The 24,037-nt window shown below is 38.2% G+C and overlaps 1 protein-coding gene across 8 annotated transcripts in view; it reads right to left on the reverse strand.

The window, feature by feature from the left end:
- SGCZ (sarcoglycan zeta) overlaps positions 1-24,037 on the reverse strand; it is a 464,819-nt gene that overhangs the window by 69,088 nt on the left and 371,694 nt on the right. For all 8 annotated transcript variants that reach the window (XR_010472222.1, XR_010472224.1, XR_010472223.1 and 5 more), the window contains one exon: positions 21,429-21,516. Coding sequence is in view for 5 of the 8 variants with exons in the window: in XM_065061002.1 (XP_064917074.1) it covers positions 21,429-21,516 (88 nt within the window). In the remaining 3 variants the exon portion in view is untranslated. The remainder of the gene's footprint in view (positions 1-21,428; positions 21,517-24,037) is intronic.

Genomic DNA, 24,037 nt, shown 5'->3' on the forward strand with positions numbered 1-24,037 from the left:
AGCCACACCACATTAAATCCTTTTTATAGTTGCCTTTATCAACTCAGCTTTCAGTTACAAGGTCAAATGTTAAACTCATGAAGATGAATTAATAATAACTCTAGTGTATATTAAAGTACTCCAAAGTGTGAATGGGAATAGAAAGTTTATCTATTTTTCTTATCATAGAGTAGTTTGGGTAGGAAGGGACCTTCAAAGGTCATCTAGTCCAATCCCCCTGCAATAAGCAGAGACATCTTCAACTAGATCAGGTTGCTCAGAGTCCCATCCAGCCTGCCCTCGAATGTCTCCAGGGATGGTGCATCCACCATCTCTCTGGCCAACCTATTCCAGTGTTTCACCACCCTCATCAAAAAATTTCTTCCTTATGTCTGGCCTGAATCTCCCCTCTTTTAGTTTCAAACCATTACCCCTTGTCTTCTTGTAACAGGCCCGGCTAAAAGGTCTTCCCCCAGTCTTTCTTATAGGCCCCTTTTAAGTACTGAAAGGTCACAATAAGGTCTCCCCGGAGCCTTCTCTTGTCCAGGCTGAACAACCCCAACTCTCTCAGCCTGTCCTCATAGGAGAGGTGTTCACTCCTTCTGATCACCTTGGTGGCCTCCTCTGGGCCATGTCCAACAGGTCCGTGCCTTTCCTGTGCTGAAGGCTCCAGAGCTGGACACAGTACTCCAGGGTGGGGTCTCACCAGAATGGAGTAGAGGGGCAGAATCATCTCCCTCAACCTGCTGGCCACACTTCTTTTGATGCAGCCCAGGGCACAATTGGCCTTCTGGGCTGCAAGTGGACATCGCCAACTCAAGTCTAATCTTTCATCCACCAGTACCCCCAAGTCCTTTTCGGTAGGGCTGCTCTCAATCACATCATGCCCCAGCCTGTACTGATACCGGAGGTTGCCCTAAAACCAGATGCAGGGCCTTGCACTTGGCCTTGTTGAACCTCATGAGGTTTGCATGGGCTCACTTCTTAAGCTTGTCCTGGTCCCTCTGGATGGCATCCCTTCCCTCAGGTGTTTCTTCTTCATAATGAATGCAACATGAATAATTCTAAGTCCTAAGAAAATTTAACCAAGTTTTCAGCATGATCCTCAACCTTGGAAGTTTTAGGTTTCCAAGACACAACTGGTTTTTACAACCGAAATAATTTACAAAGCTGATCATACACTTTTTGGAAGCTGAGGCCTGCTCAAGCAGTCTGTGCATTACATTTCCATACAAAACCAGTGAGAAAGTTTCCATTGTCTTTGTTAGCTGAGTTAGGCTATAAGGTTACAGTTACATTGTTTGGCCAGTATATGTTTTATGAAAATCTAAAGTTGCCTACTAAGTAACTGAAGTATTCCACTGAAAAGAAATGAGAGTTAAAAAAAGACAGAACAATACATAGCACAACATACCTGACTACATGCTGTTCTAAATGAACAGCACATTCAAATCAAATAGGAAGAGCACACACAAGACAGTAACGGGAGTATGAAATGTCTTCAATGCAGAGATGAAACTCAAAGACAGACCTGGAATATTGCATTTCTCCTTGGGAAATATAACATCCTGCAGATCCTGCAGCCGCTAATTAATTTCTACTCGCTTCTGCTTTACCTTGAAAAGCCTCCAGGAGAGATTAAAGAGCAATACGGCTCTGTGTTTGCTAACTGGTCGAGCGAATCTTTAGAAAGGCTGACTAACAATACTTTCGTTTTTTCGCTAGGACAGTTCGCAAATGTTCTAGAGAACTTTGAATAGCCTTGGAGTTTTGATAGAACTGTGATGGTGTTATCTGGTTTGCTGAATGTGTGCCAGTTTGTGCTTCTGTTAAGAGAAATGGCGTTCAACAGGAGGTTTGCATCTCTTTGTTGTCCTGAGATTTGCAGTGTGTCTTCAGAAGCTTTAGCAAAAAGCACTCCGAGCCGCTCGAGAAAGAGCAAAACAGCAAAAGCTGCCGCTGCAGCCACTGCCCCCCCAACGGCGGCTTCGCAGGCTGAAGCTACAGCTCCTCCACAGAGTTCCTCTGCCAAGGTCGCTGCAGATAACATTACTTCTCCAGCCTCAAAGGCTAACAAGGCAGCCCCCACTTCTTCACACACTGGGCACTGTTGCTGCTGTAACCACTGTGACAGTCATTCAGACTCTGGAAATAAATCAAATGATGGTGAACCCATATCAGCATCAGTTGCTGGTTGTAAGAAAGTCACTAGAAAGACTACTCATGCAGCAGATGATGGCACAGAGCCAACATCAACCCAAGGGGCACCATCAGGACAGGAAGGAGATGAAGTGACCACCATTCGGTCCTTTTCTCCAGGTGAGCTGAGAGATCTGCGAAAAGACTTTCGTCGTCGTGAAGGCGAGAATATTTTAACCTGGCTGCTCCGATGCTGGGACAATGGGGCAGAAACAATTGAATTGGAAGGTGGTGAAGCCAGGCAGCTGGGATCTCTGTCAAGAGATTCCACCATTGATAGGGCAATTTCAAGAGAGTCTAATGCCACTACTCTCTGGACCCGACTCCTGGCAGCTATGAAAGTAAGATTTCCCTACAAGGAAGATTGTATATCCAAGTTAGGGAAATGGAATACTATGGAGAGAGGTATTCAGTTCCTGAGAGAATTAGCTGTGCGAGAGATCATCTATTTTGGATCAGACAACCAAGAGGGGACAGACCCAGATAGAATCAATTGTACACGACCTCTGTGGCGCAGATTTGTACAAAGTGCACCCCCTGCATATGCTAAGTCATTGGCAGGAATGGTCTTGTCAGCTGGAGGTCTACAAGAGATTAATGAAGTGATTGAGCAGCTCCGGAACTTTGAGGACAGCCTTGCTGGTTCTCTACGGGCTTGTGTCTCTGCTGTGGAGAAACTGTGTGAAAAATCTGATGACCGGTTTGAAAAGATATCGCAAGAAATCAAAGAACTCAGAGAAGACACATACCATTCACGACCTGCACAAACCTATGTTTCAGCTATTAGGAAAAGGCGTTTCCAATCTCGAGAGAGAGGACAGAGGCAGCCCACAAAAAGAGGTTCACTGTGGTTCTTCCTACATGAGCAGGGAGAAAACATGAATAAGTGGCATGGAAGACCTACCTCAGAACTTCAAGAACGAGTACGTGAGATAAAAGGAAAAACTCCTAGGAAGGTGGCTGCTCCAGTTTACAAAAGGAGCAGAAGAGATTCTGATGCTCTTGAAGGAACCTCTAATTCACACCCAGAGACTGTGCAAAACAGAAATTAGAGGTGCCCTGCCTCCAACCAGGTGGAGGAAAGGGATAACAGAGTTTATTGGACTGTACAAATACGATGGCCTGGTACAACACACCCCCAGGAGTACAAAGCTTTAGTGGACACTGGTGCACAGTGCACAATAATTCCTTCTAATTATAAAGGAACACAATCCATCAGTATTGTTGGAGTGACTGGGGGATCCCAGGAACTGACTGTTGTAGAGGCTGAAATCAGCCTAACTGGAAAAAACTGGCAAAAGCATCCCATTGTGACTGGTCCAGATGCTCCATGCATCCTTGGCATAGACTACCTCAGGAGAGGGTATTTTAAGGACCCAAAAGGGTATAGGTGGGCATTTGGTATAGCAGCTGTGGACACTGAGAAAATTGAACAGCTGTCTGATTTGCCTGGTCTTTCAGATGATCCTTCTGTTGTAGGACTGCTGATGGTTGATGATCAGCAGGTGCCAATTGCTACCACGACAGTGCATCGCTGGCAATATCGCACCAATCAAGACTCTTTGATTCCTATCCAGAAATTGATCCGTCAATTGGAAAGCCAGGGTGTGATCAGTAAGACTCACTCACCTTTTAACAGCCCAATCTGGCCAGTGCGTAAGTCTAGTGACAAGTGGAGACTAACTGTAGACTATCGTGGCCTGAATGAAGTTACGCCACCACTGAGTGCTGCTGTGCCTGACATGCTAGAACTGCAATTTGAACTGGAGTCAAAGGCAGCTAAGTGGTATGCTACAATTGACATTGCTAATGCATTTTTCTCTATTCCTGTAGCAGCAGAGTGCAGGCCGCAGTTTGCTTTTACCTGGAGAGGCATCCAGTACACGTGGAATTGCTTGCCCCAGGGGTGGAAACACAGTCCTACCATCTGCCATGGACCGATCCAGACCACGCTGGAGCAAGGTAAAGCTCCAGAACACTTGCAGTATATTGATGACATCATCTTATGAGGCAACACAGCGAAAGAAGTCTTCAAGAAAGGTGAGAGAATAATTCAGATTCTTTTGGATGCTGGTTTTGCCATAAAACGAAGCAAGGTCAAGGGACCTGCACGAGAGATACAGTTTTTAGGAATAAAATAGCAAGATGGCTGTCGTCAGATCCCAATGGATGTGATCAACAAAATTGCAACAATGTCTCCACCTACTAATAAAAAGGAGACACAGACTTTCTTAGGCGTTGTAGGTTTTTGGAGAATGCATATTCCTGACTACAGCCAGATTGTGAGCCCTCTCTATCGAGTGACTCGTAAAAAGAACCAATTTGAGTGGGGCCCTGAACAACGACAAGCCTTTGAACAAATTAAGCGTGAGATAACTCATGCGGTGGCCCTTGGACCAGTTCGGACTGGACTAGATGTTAAAAATGTTCTCTACACCGCAGCCGGAGATAATGGACTTACCTGGAGCCTCTGGCAGAAAGCACCAGGAGAAACCCGAGGTCGACCCTTAGGTTTTTGGAGTCGAGGATACAAAGGATCTGAGGCCAACTATACTCCAACTGAAAAAGACATACTAGCAGCATACGAAGGAGTTCGAGCTGCTTCAGAAGTGATCGGTACTGAAGCACAGCTCCTCCTGGCACCTTGACTGCCGGTGCTGAGCTGGATGTTCAAAGGAACGGTTCCCTCTCCACATCATGCAACCGAAGTTACGTGGAGTAAATGGATTGCATTGATCACGCAACGAGCTCGAATTGGAAATCCCAGTCACCCAGGGATCTTAGAAGTGATTACAGACTGGCCAGAAAGTAAAGACTTTGGGATGTCTCCAGATGAGGAGGAAGTAAAACGTGCTGAAGAAGCACCACCGTATAATACACTTTCAGAGACTGATAAGCAGTATGCACTGTTCACAGATGAATCCTGTCGTCTTGTAGGAAAACATCGAAGGTGGAAAGCTGCTGTGTGGAGTCCCACACGACAAGTTACAGAAGCCACTGAAGGACAAGGTGAATCTAGTCAATTTGCAGAAGTGAAAGCCATCCAGCTGGCTTTGGACATTGCTGAACGAGAGAAGTGGCCAATACTTTATCTCTACACTGACTCATGGATGGTAGCAAATGCCTTGTGGGGGTGGCTACAGCAATGGAAGAAAAGTAACTGGCAGCGCAGAGGTAAACCCATTTGGGCTGCCACACTGTGGCAAGACATTGCTGCTCGGCTAGAGAGCCTGCCTGTGAAAGTTCGGCATGTAGATGCTCATGTGCCTAAAAATCGAGCCACCGAGGAACATCTAAACAACCAACAAGCAGATCAAGCCGCTAAGATTAAAGTAGCTGAGGTGGACTTGGACTGGCAACATAAAGGTGAACTTTTCCTAGCTCGGTGGGCCCATGATGCTTCAGGGCATCAAGGTAGAGATGCAACATATAAATGGGCTCGCGATCGAGGGGTGGATTTGACTATGGACACTATTTCACAGGTTATTCATGAATGTGAGACTTGCGCCGAAATCAAACAAGCAAAACGGTTAAAGCCTGTATGGTATGGGGGGCGATGGTTAAAGTATAAGTATGGAGAAGCTTGGCAAATTGATTATGTTACACTTCCACAAACACGTCAAGGTAAGCGTTATGTACTTACAATGGTGGAAGCAACCACTGGATGGTTGGAAACATATGCCGTACCTCATGCTACAGCCCGAAATACTATCTTGGGCCTTGAAAAGCAAGTCCTTTGGAGACATGGTATGCCAGAAAGAATTGAATCAGACAATGGTACTCATTTCAAAAACAGTCTTATAGACAATTGGGCCAAAGAACATGGTATTGAGTGGGTATATCATATTCCATATCATGCACCAGCCTCTGGGAAAATTGAAAGGTACAATGGTTTACTAAAAACTACACTAAAGGCACTTGGTGGTGGAACCTTTAAAAACTGGGATTCACATTTAGCAAAAGCCACTTGGTTGGTCAACACCAGGGGATCAACCAATCGAGCCGGGCCTGCCCAATCAGAAATTCTACGGACTGTAGAAGGAGATAAAGTCCCTTTAGTACACATGAAAAACATGTTAGGAAAGGCAGTCTGGGTTACTCCTGTCTCAGGCAAAGGCAAGCCCATTCGTGGGATTGTTTTTGCCCAGGGACCTGGCAGCACCTGGTGGGTGATGCTTAAGGATGGAGAAGTTCGGTGTGTACCCCAAGGGGATTTGAGTTTAGGTGAAAATATTCAATACTGAACTGCAGGATGTGAACTGCCATACTAACAGTATTTAATAAGTGTCTTTCAGATCAAGACAGTGATGATGAAACCAGAGCTAGCTTCTTCGAGTGGCGCCTGACAACTTCTTCGAAGTTGATGTCTTTAACCCACAAACAGTGGTCATGAGATGCACTTGTACCATTTTTCCTGCCCTGGGAGACTGTCGTGACAAAATGAACTTAATGAACTTTTTAAAGGATTGTCCACTGATTAATTACTCCTGTGTATATATGTACATATGTGTATATATATAGTAGTAGTGATTAATTAGATTGTATTGATAGATTGTATTGATAAGGTTTAAGCATTCAGTGAATGGCATATTATAAGGGGTGGAATGTCCTGGTTTTGTTAAAAACAAGTTTCTCTTTTAGTGAATTTTGCCTGTCAGCTAAAGCCTTCATATTAACTGCATTTTCCTGGAGAACCAGACACATGTTTTGGTAAACCTAGCAATGGAATGAAAACTTATTGATAAGCACGGATGGACATCTCACGAGAGGGGCGATGAGAAGCAAGTGAGCAAGAAACTGACCAACTGTGTATAACATTCCATTCATGTGAATACTTCATATAAAAGTGGGAGATCACGAGGATCTCATCCCTTTTGCCCTTTTCCCTTCTGCTTATGGCCGACATTAGAAGAGGACCTTGCTAGTCGTCCCTGCGAACTGAGGCCTAGTGAGAGACTGAATCCAGCTCCGATTGGCTGCAGAGTCTAATCCAGGACTTTGGTTGCCAGCTCTGCAGTTGCTGAGACTTTCAAGATTGGTTTTGTATATTTTGTATTATTTTCTCTATTCTTATTAGTAGCATTAGTAAAACATCTTTAATTTTTTCCAACTCTCTTCACTCTGTCCTTCTTTTCCTCCCAATTGCCTCTCCTTAGTGGAAAGGGGGGAGAGGAAGAGGGAAGTGGGGGCGGGGAGAGGGGGTTAACAATACATCTGCCAGGGTTTTATTGTCACCCCGCAATCTTAACCCTCGACATAAGGTCATTCATTCCTCTCTAAAACTGTTTCTAGTTACCATTAGATATTTCCTTTAGGTCAGGCTTTTAGTCTGACTTTTCTATTGAATGTTTTAAAAAATTCCCAGAAATTCTACTGAAAACCACTTACCTGTAAATCTCTACAACCATGTTTTTTTTCTTTTCTTTTCTTAAAATCAGATCTGGTGTTTGACCTGTTTGCATCCTTTGAGTCCTTACCTCTCATCTGCTTACTCTCTAAAATAATTGCTAATAGTGCAAGTGGCTTTCAGATGCCTGCTTTATCATTCTGAGGTGAACTGGACTGAAATTGAATGAAGTACATTCATGTCACCTGAGGGTTCCTTATCTTTTTGCTTCCTGATTCTACCTTTCAACTTTTTTACTGTTATGTAATACTTTGTGAAGATTTAAAAATAAAAGCATTTCAGTTCTTTTTTTTCTTACTGGTAGTATTCTCTCTAGGCATTAGACAGAGTCATTCTGAATTTTGTTTCTAGTCTGCAGGTATTTTGAACATTTTTGTGGTTTATTAATGTAAATTAAAAGCTAACAAATATTTTTACTTGTATTATTTATATACAATTATTATTCAGGGGTTTATTTTCAATTTTTTTTTTTCTTCCCCTGATTTTATTAAAAATATACAAGTTGTTTTTTCCAGATGCTTTGGCTAATTTTCCATGAACTTCAAATACAACTCGTTGTGACTATATAAATTATTGTATAATATATTTTCACAATATATTGAATTAGACTGTTAAAAGGTTTCTGAATGCAAACTAAACTTTTTGAAATAAATAACTGAATTAATTACATTTTGAGAGAAAAAGACTGAAGCAAAGGATATAAGCTACCAGAGTACTTAGAAGCTTTCTTGAAAAAATCAATATTAAAAAACATATGTATATTTATAGAATGAATTCAACACTGATAGCTACAACACAGGGAGGACTAGAAAAATCTATTTTTTCCAAACTGACTTTTATTCAGTTTATCTGCTTTAGTTCAAATATACAAATATGCTGAAATTATCTATGGAAAAGGTGCTATTTTAGCATTTTATATAATCACTCTTTAAATGAGGAAGATTTAATGAAAGAACGTATATAATATCAAAAGATACACAGGATTAATCTACAGAAAGGCTACCACTAGCTGCTACCAGGTAGTAAAACAAGAGTAAAAAATTATAGCCTGATGACCAGAAAATGATAATTTTAAACCCTTCTGTTAATTTTTAGATCTGTGAACTGCATTCACAGACTTCTGAACAACTTGCATCTACTATGATGATAGCATAAGATGATGATGGTTTAGCTGCTCAGCTCTCAGGATTTTTGTACTATCCATTTAGGAAATTACTTGTCTCCTTGCCCTTGACACTGGGACAAGGGCCAGGAAAGCTTCAGAAGCAGGATAAAAGCAGATTTGGGCTCTTAGCTTCTGGAAGTGTCTCTTCTGATTACAGTTCTCAATGGATTTCATTGTTGACTTGTAACACAGAAGAAGCAATTCAATTCACAGATAAAGACACCTACCTCAGATGCCTACATGGCTGACATTTAAATTCTGCATCTTTCTGTGTGATTTGAATCACTCCCAGATCACCTACCTTTCCAATACACCACTTCAAAAAGTTATATTGATAGCCTTGGGAGTAACATCTTATGGTGACAGAAGTATCATGGGGAAATCTGAAGTGTCCTCAAAGGAATAGATGATTTTTTTACCTGGAAAGAAATCTAACATAGATGAAGATGGATGTAAAAATTCAGAGGCAAGACCTGCAGCACAGGTGGAATTTTTGTCTGTATTTGCTGAAAACTTTTGTTTTGGCAATATGGCAAACCAACTAGAATCACTCCACCACAGAGAAAAATAGATGTGGTAAATTAACATCTGGCTTCATATACAAGTTCCACAGAGAAAAGAAATTAAAACCTAACAAATAACGCTGCCCAAAACAAACAAACTCACTTCCCCATTCCAAAAGCAAAACAGTTAGGAATCTTTTAATGTCTGACATCTTTAAGGTGGTAAAGAGTCCAGGTGCCTTGATAATTCATGTGGGAGAAGAGCAACAAAACAGCTACTCCAAACAAAACATCTGCTCAAAACATCACAAAAGGAAATTTATGAAGTTTTGAGATTCTAATGTTGGAATAACTTATTTTAAAGGCAATGTAGTCCTTAGTTTTTTATTGGAAGAAATGTTCACTCCATATTATTTTAATCTATAACTGATATTAGTGATTCAGTGAGTGATAACTATTCCCAGTAACTAATTAATTCCAGACTTGTGGAATATTTTAATTCACAGTAAGAAATATAGTAAAAATTTTGAAATATTGAGCTAAGCATTAATTTGGTGCCCTCTGTTCATAATTCATCTGCAACTGCAATATTTATCACTCTAAGAATAACCTAAAGGAAAAGGTCTTTTCAGAGATACATTCACGTATTATAGAAAATTTTAAAATCCCTACTAAATATACCTTAAAATCTCCTGTAAATGCTTGAGACAAATTATATCAAGGCAGCTCTGCCCATTTATAAATGGCTCAATTAATATCTCTAGTATTGGCGTAATATGGTATTTGAAACTCCATACTGTTCTAGATGGAAGCAAAATAATTAAAAGGCAAATAAACATAATAATCTTAATTAAATAAGCACAACAGAACAGCTTTGTTCTAGTTAAGGATATTAACTAGTATTTTCCAATCATTGACACTGATTTTTTGGAACTGCTTATTTTTTATAGGACACAGACAAAGCGCTGCAATAAATAGAAAGTAAACTTTGAGTTTAGTGTTTTTAAAAACACACAATAGTTGCAACATAACAGTGAGATCCAATTTCTGATAGTCTAAAGATGTGAGAGGAAATTCTAGAAAACAGAATGGTTTTTTATTTACTTTTTAATACCAGTCATAGATATCACAGAATCACAAAATGTTAGGGGTTGGAAGGGACCTCAAAATATCATCTAGTCCAATCCTCCTGCTGGAGCAGGAACACCTAGATCAGGTTAAACAGAGGTTCAAAAATCTTGTATGAACAAATAAGTTCTATGGACAGATAAATGTTTCCAAGTTTGACTATCCACTTGTAAAAATCTTTTTCACATACAGAAACAGACTAATTCCCCATAGCTGTCTCATTATTACAACTGATAGACTTCTTAAAGATATTTTAACTGAATGAAGACTCTAAGTCTGCAATGAAATTACTTCTTACCAGTATTTTTGCAAAATCTCTTTGCTGTCACTTTAACATCTATTACAGCAGCAGTGTTGTCATCACTTAAAAGAATGAATCCTGTCTGCAATTACTAACCTAAAGACATATAAATCTTTTCATTTTTAGGTCAGTCTGCTCATTTAACAAAGAGTGACTTGCATTGCACTTGACCTAATCATGAACTTCACACACTACTGACCTTGCAGCTGTAGACATTTTGAAGCCTGCACAATTAGTTAAGTCTTGCTTTTACACATATCTCAAGACTGTTGGATAAAGCATCCTTTAGCTGAACATTGCTCATTATATGCTAAAAGGATTATGTAATGCAATGTGCACATGTGTAACCAACTGGCTCTTTAGGGTGCAAACTTAGCAGATTTTGTATATAATGCCTTCTACTTCTCTTGCTGGCATGCTGGCTTTATTCCCAAATCCAGACTTGTGTAACTCTGTAATAAAACTATATCTCATCTCTGTGTGCTGTATTGGGGTCATTTGTATGCACACCAGGTAAAGAATGTTGTTTTGGAATAACAGCAGCATGCCATTGAATTTCTTCTTCCAAGTGTTCTCTGTTGCTCTGAAGTAAAGGAGAACATCAGAAAGATTTCACTGCTCTTCTCTTTCTCATTTTTTATTTTTTTTAAATTTAATTAAGATTTCTCACTTAGTTGCCCCTATTTTGCTCTTAATCTAAGCCACTACTATCAGAATAATATATTCTTATTAATATTAATGAGCTGTCTGAACATCAGGGAAAAAATAAAAGGTAAAAATAACATCTTAATGTCCTGTCACAGACTCGATAAAGGTCCCGATGCTGTAGGTAATTTAATAATGCTTAGCACCCAGCAGCCACCTTGTGAATGTCACAGTGCATGAACAGCACCTGTTTTTGCAGTATTAGCAGTCGATAAAGCTAAAATCAAATAATTAGAACCAACTTTTGATAATGTGTGCTGTATCCCTCAAAGCCTACTTAAATACCTCTGAATAATGTCTGTTTCTTTGAACTTTGGGATCTCTCTCCTACAAAAGGAAATTACTTCTTCGCTGCTCTGAAGGTTTGGGTAGTAGTTATGCTGTCTGTATTGACCAAGAGCATGTGGGTACAAACAGCAGAGAAGGTGGCAATGGATTAACGTTTAAACACTAACATTTCTGTACCACCATGCGAACAACTAATGACCTCACCCCACTAGGACTCTACTTCTACAATTAAATCCGACCACTGCTCATAGTTTCGTGTCATCTAGTATCGGGGGAAAAAAATATATATGTTTTAATATCGAGCATACAACATTTGAAAATTGAAACAGAATATACTTTTTCCAAATTTTCAGGGCCAATTTTCTAGAAACAGTAGAAATGTTCATGTAAAATAAGTGCGGTCAGATAAAAAGCCTGTAAACATGAAAAAGTAAGTGGAGAACTGCTGTACAGCTGGCAAAATAGCCATTGATAAATGAAATCTACTTCAGGGTATGTCCAGTCCCACTACAGATGCTCTGGAGTCAAAGTTAGCATTGAGATGAAATACCAAGGCACTGAGCGGAGGCTCATATCTAGGCGTATTGGACAGCCCTCTGCACAGGGTCACTGCTGCACTCCCCTCCACAATCACTGCCTGGAAAAGACTGATTTAGGGTTGCCTTTCCTCCTTTTCCCATCATCTCTAAAGGGACAGTGCATATAGAACAATAACGATTGCGTTCTCATGAGAAAAGAGGCCTGTGGCTGCTGTTTTCTGAAGGCCCTCCTGTGGTAAGCCAGCACACGGCCAGTCCTCTGTGTGCCGGGCAATTCCTGCTACCACCAACTGACAGCAGCTGAGACCTGAGGCTTCATTTGGAGCCTGGCTTCCAGCAGGCTGCTTGAGGAAGACCTGCTGCTTGTGCCTCTTCCTCACCTCCATGGATTCATGGATTTATTCTGTACCATTTTGAAAGAATCCTAGAATATCTCACATTGGAAGAGACCGATAAGGATCATTGAGTCCAACTCCCTGCTTCTCACAGAACTATCTAAAACTAAACCACATGACTGACAGCATCACCCAGATGCTCCTTGAACTCTTACAGACTTAGTGCTGTGACCACTTCCCTGGGGAGCCATATTCCAGTGACTAACCATCCTCTCAGTGATGAATCTTTTCCTAAAGCCCAATTTAAACATCCTCTGACACAGCTTCGTACCTCTTTCACATATAAAAGAAAAAATGTCCAATTTCATAACAGCAACTCAACAAAAGTTAAGGTTTATACTGAATACATACAAGAAAATTGGAACAGATGCAGAATTAAAAAAAAAAAAAAGCACATCACCCAATGGCTGCATGTGCTTTGGGGGATTTCTAAAGTTCAAACTTAAGAATGCATATTCCGACTTCCAAAAAATATCTTTTCCTCCATGTGCTTGTCCTTTCCAAACCAGGCCTACATTATGGAAAGAAAAACACACATTCTAAAACAGGTATTGGACCTCAAAAATCCAAAAATCCTTCAAAACACAAATGATGAATAAACTTAGAAAAAAGAGAGAGAAAATAACCTGAAGGTATTTTGTCTATGCTACAAATATTAAAGAGAGAAGTATCACTCTAGTTATAAAAGTACAAAGTATGTTTTTCTTTTGGTCTGTCAGTTACAGACAGGAAAACGTGTTCTCCACTTTAGATCAATACAACTTTAGATATTAACTAACATGAGGTGTACCTTGTATGTGAAGTAGAAATAGTCCTTCTGAGCATAGACTGAGGGAAAGAAAAAGAAAAGTTGTATCAAGACTCAAATGCCAAAAGCTTTTAGTCTGAAGAAGGCAGAAAGAGGAAAAAAATATACTGAACGCAAAAATAAGAGGTTTCAGAACTGCAACTCTGGAAGTACTGATGTAGTGTTTAAATAATTCAACAAAAAGTGTTTATTTTTAAGCATCAAATATTATATAACACTCTAGTGAGGATGACAACACTTAAAGCAAGGAATTTTACATCCACAGTATAGACCGCCTTTGCTATGTTGTTTAAAACCAACAATGCATAAGCACTATTCCCCCTGCAATAACCACTGTCCTGCGTTTTGGCTGGGATAGAGTTAATTTTCTTCCTAATAACAGTATAATGCTGTGTTTTGGATTTAATAAGAAACAAATGTCAATAATACACTGATATTTTGATGGTTGCCAAGCAATGTTTATAGCAAGTCAAAGACTTTTCAGCAAGTAGGCTGGAGATGCACAGGAAGCTGGGAGTATGCACATCAGGGATAGCTGATTCAAACTGACCAAAGGGCTATTCCATACCATATGACATCATAGTTAGTATATAAGCTGGGGGAAGAAGGAGGAAAACGGAGATGCTTGGAGCAGTGGTGTTTGTCTTGCTATGTAACTATTACACATGATGGAGCCAGGCTTTCTTGGAGATGGCTTAACACCTGCCTGCGCATGGGTTGTAGTGAATTCCTTGTTTTGATTTGTTTGTATGTGTGGCTTTTGCTTTACCTGTTAAACTGTCTTGATCTCAACCCACGAGTTTTCTCATTTTTTACTCTTCTGATTCTCTCCCCCATCCTGCCCAGGGGGAAAGTGAGCAAAATCAGGTGGTGCTTGGTTACTGACTAGGGTTAAGCCAAGACAACGACACAGAAATAGCATAGAATTTAGTTGCTGACCTACTTCTGTCTGCATTTGTGTTTATTCATTGGGGAATTTTTAGTTTTTAATTCTTGACATATCAACTGACATTATATGCTCTTGTATTTCAAGGAGGAGGTTTCAGGTTAAATAATGGACAAACCTGCCAGAAAGAATTACCATTCAGTGCTAATGAATGACAGAGAAACAACATACTTCTTTTTATTTTTATAGCACAGTTTTTATGTAGCAATTTGTAAGTAACACGTAAGATATTTTACACCATATGGTGTATCAAGTATCACACAGCAATGTAGTCTTATGACTGCACATAACATATAATAAAAGTATCACAAGGATATGAGAGATATTGCTTAAAAATTGAAAATTTACCTAAATGATTAAAAGAAATCTAAAGTACTGCTTAATGTATCTCTTTCTTTCAGAGATTTTGTTACCTAAGCAAAAAGTGGATTGCTATAGGTATGCTAATGGTACCAAGTATATTTAATAGTTTTATGAGTTAATTATGTAATGGTTATATAAAAAAAGTATTATTTTCAATCCAGTTAATGCAAAGGCTAGTCACAAGAGCCTTAGTTCACACCTGCTGAATGCCAAATGTACATTTGCAGATTAACATAGTGAATGATGAAACTAATTTAACAAGTGAAATAGAAGTAAAAACCAAAAAAGAGTTCTTTATTAGTCCATTAACAATTACTGCCTCTTGATGCTGAATCTGAACAAACAATTCAAGAGGTTTTCTACTATTAGAAGATAACTTAAATAGAGAATTGCAGGAGAAATATGGATGATTTTCAAATAAATAACGTTAATTTTTAAAAGGCTACTTTGGCAGAATCATCAACGTGCTGGCAAAGAGATTGGTGTGATGTTTTCAGAGCTTCACATTTTCCTAGTACTGCACTTCAAGATAACTAAAGGTAGTAGATTCTCATGATAGCTTAGACAAAGTCAGCAAGAGTATGTGTGAATATATTTTATGTGAACTCCCATTACAAAACCTGTTTAAGTGCAGATGGTTTGTTAAAAGACTCCCAGGGACTAGACAAACAGAGGCAACATCACATTGCACTATAAATTGTGAAAAAGGATGAGCCTCAAATTCCAGCTAGATATCTCCTCTGTTATGAACAACATGGCTCACTTTCTGACTGCCTCTTGGCTCATCTCAGATGCTTTGTCAGAAGAGGACATAAAACCATATGGCCTCTCAGGCACGGCTCCACTGTACCTTCTGCAGTGATTCTTGAAGCTGAAAGAGGTCCTTTAACTGCATTTAAATACAAAGTAGCTTACCTGTACTAAAAAAGGCAAGTTAACTTAAACTTCTGTTTAAAAGATCTGGCAATGGATTTGTATACAGACTAGCAGATGAGCTATATTTTCACCTCCTGATAAATTGTTTATATTCCTATACTTGGAAAGAGTGTTTAGCTGGCTATAAAAGTTTGGTAAGAAACATCGCACTGTAAAATTTGTATACTCATAATGTATAATATTTTGCTGTGTAAGTTATCTAAATATTTTCTGAATTGACATGTAACTGACTTAAAATAAAGGAAAACATTGGACAGAGTCATTTCACCAGAAAATTCCATTTAAGGTGCAAAAGCAGCTGAAAAAATGTAAGCAATGCAAGAAATTTAGCACAGAAATTACAGATTTTGTATTAATTTTCTGGATTAGAAAAGGAGGAGAGAGTACATTAACAGTAAGTTATAAACCTCTGCTACAATAATAAGAGTCTAATTAATGACAAAATGCCCCAAAAGAAGATTTTAAGATACTACATATTCAATGTGAAGTTCAATATGAAATACTCCTGTTTGTACATCACTGCAAAAGCTAGATCACTAATTCATCTAGGTATGGTAGAAGTGAATTACCTGCATTTCTTATTTCCACACATTAAAATGATTTTAAGGACCAAAATTAGGGTTTTTTTCAGTCTGTGTTTTAGTTAAGCAATACCAATTCAGAGAATGCTGAGGAATGGATAAGTCATTTATCTGACTTCGTTTTTGCGAAATGTCTTAACAATATTCATCATCCTATTGTACCACAATGGTTATAAAAACAATTGCTTTAATATGAAAATTAGACTAGTAGTATGTTTAAAAGATTCTAGATTTTTGAAATTTTGGTGTAGTTTAGGACTACAGGTAGGCAAACCTCCCTGGAAAGGAAAGGAGAAAAGCTTTATTTTATATGTTCCTGACAATTAAGTTCTGATCCATATTTGCACAGTTAAAAGGTAGAAACAGGGATTGTAAAGCACCATCACCCCTTCTCTTCCCAGCACCCTACTATTGACAATACAAGAACAACCATACAGGTAAGAAAGAGGAGTTGAGCCCTTTTGTTCCAATTTCCTGGCGGGAGGTAAGGATATATGTGTATGACCGCTCTGAAACTGCCCTCTTCCTACAATAATTAGGAGAATGACGTTACATTTGAGGCTGCTATGCATGCAAACAACATTAAAAAATAAAGAAACATTTTTTTGTCCTTTGCTACCTAAGCATGTTATTTCTTCCACTGTCATAATGGATACTTTGCTCAAGTTCATAATAATCTTAAATAAGCAAATGTCTGACAATAGATATCAAAGATGTAGAGCAACATGTACACACATATTACAAGTTCTAGCATGGGTAATTCTAAAAGCAAGAATACTTGAAATGTCTCTTCCTTCAGATCTTCTTTGACATCTAGATGTTGCAAAGGGAACATGACAGGTAATGAGTTACTCTGATCACCTCTGAAGTGAAGGGGCAGCAGGATGAGGTAGATATAGGCAGAGGTGATTGGCATATGTGATTTAGGTAAGACTGATGAAGGGGACTATTTCCACTCCCACAAGGTGACACACCTGTAGTTTCTGATGTCTAATAGTTAAACAATACCCCATGTAGTTTTGGTGGGACACAACAAGTAAGCATGCACATTTTTAAGAAAAAAAATAATCTCAAATACATTACAAAAATTTTGTGGTAGAAGGAAAATGTCATCAAGTTTTGCAAGTTATAAGAATAGCTATAGCTATTATAGTGTATTATTATAGTACTGTTATCAGTATTTAAAAGTGCTGTAATTGAAAACTATACACCTGTCTGCTATTTTCAAAAAGTAATAGCAAAAGTGTGATATAATTTCAATTGGTATATAAATAATTTTTCTCAATTTGCATGGCTCTAGAAATGTCAGTGAGTGGAGCTACAGGTTCAGGAGCTCTCTAAAGCTGTGACTTGCACAGCTCTGGACCTCTGTGAGAGTTATGATTCTGTCTTAAAGAGCCCAAAGCTTAGCAAAAGTGAGATACACATTTTTTGTACATTTTAGATATCCCTAGAGATCTTTATGGATGGAGAAGGATCAAACAATAGCAGAAATACCTGTCAGATGAAATTATTGCAGCAAGAAAAAGAAAAAAAACTCATGAAAAAACGTTGGCAAAGTAAGTGCACATGTGGGTTTCAAATGTCTCTTTTGAGCCATATTTAATTTTGATCCCTTTAGCTCCTGTCAGCCTAATGCCCTCCACTCAAAACCAGGTAGAGATGTAGATGATATGTGCAGACAGCATGGAGACAACATACTTCTGGCTTGAAGTCTACAACTATAGTGCATTTCTCAGGTTGGCAGAAAAGTAGATCTTTTCCCATACAGCTTTAAACTATGCAAACATTGACTACAGAGAGAGAAAAGGTTGTGTCCATAACCCAAAGGGTACTGCTAAGCACTGGGAGAGGAGAAATGTGATTATTTGTCCTCATCCAGCTTAGATACAAAAATCAATGGATGATCATCTTTATTCTGTAGATGTTCTTCATGTCTGTGCTACATCTGCTCTGTTGGTCTTAAATGGCATGTCTGAAAACTGAAGGCTGTGAAGTCCTTTTGGAGATCCAGATATAAACTTGGCAGTTTCCTGACCATATGTCATGCATAGACCGGAGCACAGGCCAACATTCTTAGCTCAGTTGGTATAGATCCCAACAGAAAGCATTGCTACACTTGTGGCTTTCTCTCTGTACAGTTTTCAGTGTCAGTATAAATACCTTGTGCTGTAATAATGGATACACCCCAGGTATTGTAAGACCTGGACCCACGTAGATCCCTGGCAACATTCAAGGCCAGACTGAACGTGGCTCTGAACAACCTGGTGTAGTTGAAGATGTCCCTGCTCATTGCAGGGGGGTTTGACTAGATGATGTCTTAAGGTCCCTTCCAACCCAAACTATTATATGATTCTATGACTTAACACCATTTGAACATGTAATCACTGAATCATCCAGTACCCTCAGCTTTTTTTCTTTTTTTTTTCTTTTTTTTTTTTTTTTTTAATATAGTTTTTCTTCACTGCTCTTAGATTAGCATGTGTTCCAAGATACCTTATTGATGCACTAAACAGAAATATTTTTTCTTCCATATTCAGTCACAGAATTAAATACCTTTTATCAAGAGCTTCACTGGAATTTTTTTGCATCTTCCTGGGTGATCATATAGCCTTCTTCCTCAAAGCCCCACGCCCACTTCATTACACTAATCTGTCTCCCAGTTGCAGTTTTAATTAGATGCTCTTAAGGCTTAGTCTTTAATGGCACAATTCCAAATACCACAGTAAGAATTTTTAGTTGTCCTAAATTTTATATGACCAGCAGTTTGAATGTCAAAGACAAGAGATCAGCCTATTTTTGCCATATAACATCATATATGTCCCGTGAAATACAGATAAAACACCAATGATATCACATGTATAGGAAGTGCTTTATCATCCATCTGAATGCATGGACATCCTTCTTTCTTTCCTGCCATGCATATAAACTTGTAGCTTTCTTTTTATTTTAATATTTTTATTCAACTTTTCAAAGAAGTTAACTGATAAAAGCATTTCAAAGTTTTTAACTAGATTTTTTTTTTTTCCTGAAGGCATAATGATTTTTCGTAGTTTAACAATATTTCTCCTCACTGCTTCCTCCACTATTTATTTTCATCCCTTTTCACTGGACAGCCACAAACACAGCTCCTTCACTGTGCAGCACCAGTGAAGGGACAAAGACCATTCTTGAAGAAGACAGGGACTTCCCAATAGCACACTTACAGCTACTTTCACCTCGCTCAGCAAAAGTTTCCATGCTTTTACTTAGGTAAAAGTCAAAAATTTGTCATTCTCTTTCCAACTTTACACAACCAAAATCTTTAGAAAGGAGGGCAGGAATAGTACATTTTGAATTTTAGATGCCTGTTAATTTCTTTGATTTTCAATACTAGAATGTTCAGGCTTTTACTGAATGCATAGGTAGTTATGAGTGCCTGTAGTAACAAGTTTCAAAAAATTAAGAAAATCAGGGATATTTTATTATGTATACCTTAATGTATGATGAATTTACAAAACAATAAAGAAGCAGATTTTTATATGAATATAGGAAAAAATAAAGGATATATAGCCATTATGAAAAAGAAGAGGAAGATCAATAATAAGAAATAACGTAAATACAATATTGCAATTTAGCAAAATTCCATTCTCCAGATGCTCTGCACCAGCTGCACACCAAAAGCTTACAGGTGTTTACTCTAATAACAGTAATGTAAGAACACATGTTTTCTTCAGGCATTTATGTTTTTACAGTATTAACCTCTCATGTGACACCTTTAAGTAGGTCAGTCTCAATACACTCAAATACATTTTCAGTCCTACATTTATTTAGCAGAAATGCTGTCAGCAATCAAAATATCATATCTATTTCAGTCAATGCAGATATTTGCTATGGGCAACCCACCTTTCAGCAACTACCATCTGAAGTGAAAGGTTTTAATAATACATCTACTAGATGAAACAGAACTTCATTCCATAAACATGCTGGGCAAATACAATATGGCTAGAACAGGTGTTGGGTTAATTTTCATCATCTTTATCTGCAAACAGGTCTGGTTACCTTTGCACACTCATTTGATGTGGTCATTCAGGGAAATCAGTGCAGATGGTGTGTCACTCTGTATGCACTTGTCAAAGATTTTTTACAACTTGAAGCCACTGTCTCCCACCAATACAAAATATCACTATAGATTACAATTAGAGTTTAACTTAACTGTTTGTGAGCATATCCCCAGCACATGAGGAAAAAGAGTGGATAAAATACAGCTTAATTCAGAAGTGAAAAATATGAAAAAACATGGAGTCTAAGGGGTCTTCCCTCAAATTTATAGATGCATTAGTCTCTTACACATATGTTTGTGTATTTTCCATCCCATTCCCAGTCAATATATATTGTTTTCTAACAGACCTAAAACATCACTTTGTACTGAGTTTTTTGGCCAATATTCTTAAAAAGAAACTAATATCTTCAGTCCTGCTCTAGTACGGAAAATATTAATAAAAATTATCATAATACTTCCAATTTACTAACACAATAAGCATGATTTGTGTTCAAAATGCAATATAACATGGTAAACTTAATAAAATCAGGGAAAAAATGCAGGAAAAGTGGAACAGATAAGTAGATGATTTTTTTTAATTTCCATTTGGAACTTTGATTTGCTATACTTCTCAAAATATCATACATTTTAGTGAATGACTGGCAGCATGATCACTTTCCATTCAAATTTTGTAGTGACTAGGAAAGCATTTGGATTTTAGTTTTGTTCCTTTGTTGTTTTTTTCCTTCCCATTCTGTTACTCCAACTGTTTTCAATACATACTGATATAAATACACTGCAAGAGTAATGGGAACAAACCAATTCCCACTGAAGTAGTGGAAGACTGCTGATTATTTGCCCACTGAAATTGTTGTTGAAACATATTTTGCTGAGGTTCTTTTTTAGTCCGTTTTGTTACAGCTGTCTCAAAAGTAATCGTTTTTCATTAAGCTATGTTTTAACTGTTTTGAGGCATTTCTACTTTCTCTGCCTTCAGCTAATGCTGAATCATGCTCTTAAAATCCATTGTACAAATTGTTTTTTGTTTGAGTATGGTGATGAGATTTTATGACTATTCAGCAATAATTAATCTTTGATGTTAATTAATGAGACCTATTAATAAAGCTAAACTGATGTACATAACAGTCAATAAAGAACACTCACCTACTGTCAGTTGTCCAGTTAACTGTCCCATGTGATTTCTTGCATTCACTGTTACATTTCTGTCAGACTGTAAGACCAGCGGGCTATCCTGGGAAACATGTATAAGACAATAAATGAGAGAACAAAAAATTGAGGTAGAATTAAGTTAGAACTAAATGTAAGCATGCATGCTGAGAGAGGAGTTGTGTCAAATATAATAGCTTTTTAAACAACCTCAAAAAGAATTTTACAAGTCTTGTTGTTTTTTTTTTTTTTTTTTTTATATGACAGCATAACAAGAACACTTAGTTTGTGCATAGCATCCCTGCCTTAGAAATCAGAGTTAATTTATATTAATTGGGCTTTATTTCCTGAAGATATTACAATGTCCCAAACTCCACAAGCCTTAACACAAACCTGTTTATTTAGCCTTTTTCCATGTATTGGTAACATAGACTTTTGGAAGCACCTAACTGACACTATACTACATTATTCCATTCATCTGTGCAATCTATAGTACTTGGATTGTGTTTACTAAAGCCTTACTAACAGGGCCATGTATTTCTTTGAAGGTAAAATGTATCATTATTCTCAAAAAACAAAGTAAGAGAACACTGGAAGGTGAGGTCATGTGACAGACAAGCCTGACCCATTGTCAACAGTATCTAACAGGTAGTGATCAAGCTGATGTAGCACGAAGACACTGTTTGATGCTAAGTACAATCTTAATATTTTTAGAGTAAATTTGCAGCATAACTACATTGCTATCAGCTTCCTATTGCTTTTAAGCTTTTGAGGAATGTTTACATATATATTTGTAGGCATATCCTGTGTCCAAAGCCAGATTAAGGAATATCAGAAATGAAGAGAGAATTTAATTTTGCTTCCTGAAAAATAAGAAGCCAAATTCACTCCTCCAAGGGAAGGGGAAGAGCTTCAATAGAGAGTCAAGGGGAACACAGCCTAAAAAAACAAACCAAACCAAACAAAAACACAAAGAGCTTACTGATCATGCCTTCATTGGAGGCAGGTGTGTGCACGAGGGGAGGGAAAATTAGGATGGTGGCTGCTGCTGCAGAGAGGCACTTTCCTGCCTGGAATCACCCGCTACCACAATGTTCTTACCCTGAAGCTCACAGTGAGACCATGGGCTTCTGGCAGTCTGCTAGCACCTACCTATGCTTAGGTAAATTTATCCAACACCAGTAAAACACCTCACAGAGACAGCTGGGGAAGTGCCTTAGGTAGGAATGACTAAGTGCTAGGAAAATATTTCTGAGTGTTATTATATATTCTTTTCTTAGTTTCAGTTTCTTCCTTGACCATCCATTATTGGTCATTCCTAGATTGGGCATATTACTTAGACAGAATTCTTGTGTAGGTGTGTCACTTAATATATCAGTTCTTCCTATTGTTGAAAGTTTTTTAAAAAGAGAATGAAAGGAGTTAAGGAGCCATATATAAAGATTTACTTATACCTGAATTATATGTTATATTTTCACTCAAATTCTCTATACCTTACAATCCTTTCCTTTGAAGCCAGAGCTTTCCTCTGCAAAAAATACTCTTCCCAGTTTTTTCATGGTGATTACTACCTTTAAATGATAGTCAGTTCCCTTGGAAGTCTGAAATTATTCTGAGCTAATTTCTAAGAGTTCAGGTGTGCTTCATCTCTCACTAGACCATGGTATGACCTCTCTAACATCCTGCCAATTAGCTCTGCATCACAGAATCTGGCAGATGAAAGTTGATGTTTGTCTTGTCCATCTTTCTAGATAAAAAGCCATAATTATCAGTGAGACTTTGTGTTCAATGTGACTGATTTGAGCTAAGCATATGATGCAATCAAGGGAGCTTCTGGCAACAAAAGCAGCTGCTAAGGACCTTTTTCTCAACACTTGATTTGATTTCCACTTTCCTTATGGTGTTTTGAAGATCATTAGTCCAGGCAACTGCTGCTCTGGGAAAGAAGGTTGTCCTGATAGCTGCACAGTCAAAGTATATTTTTAAGGAGCCCTTTTCATTTTGCTTAGTCAGTATTTGGAATACTCTTACCATTAGTGAGAAAGGGTACTGCATGCCTATTTTTTTTTCCTGCTCAGCTAAGGGTTTGGTAGTTTACACTTTCAAACACTGTTCAAAGTCAGATCTGAAGGTTTCTTTCCTTTCACCTTAGGAAAGTACTTAAAAAGATTCTCAGGCTAACATCTGCCTCTCAAGTTTCTTGTTTTCAGGCTTTAATTGTAAATGAAGACCTTGAGTATCAAATTCTCAGGTACAAGATGATGAAAGATTAGGTGAGCCAAACCTTCCTTCTCCTTTGCTTACCTTATTTAAAAGGAAAAAAAAGAAGGATGAAGAAGAACTTTAATCTATATTTCTTAGTTCTTGGACATGAAACAAAGAGCTGCAAGCTTAAATTCTGGACTAAAGAAAACCCAGTGGCAAAACTCCTATAAATTTAAGCAGTCCAGTATTTTGTCTACACTGTTTACTTGCACCTCTGTTTTCCACGGGGAGTGTGTAAAACAGAGGCTCAAGGCATTAAAAGGTAATCTGCTCACAGTAGTGAGGAAGTAAGAGAAGACTCAGCAGAAATCAGTGGAATTATAGATCTTTAAATTAGTATT

Source organism: Columba livia, chromosome 4 (genome assembly GCF_036013475.1).
Source record: "Columba livia isolate bColLiv1 breed racing homer chromosome 4, bColLiv1.pat.W.v2, whole genome shotgun sequence".
Classification (NCBI taxonomy): domain Eukaryota; kingdom Metazoa; phylum Chordata; class Aves; order Columbiformes; family Columbidae; genus Columba; species Columba livia.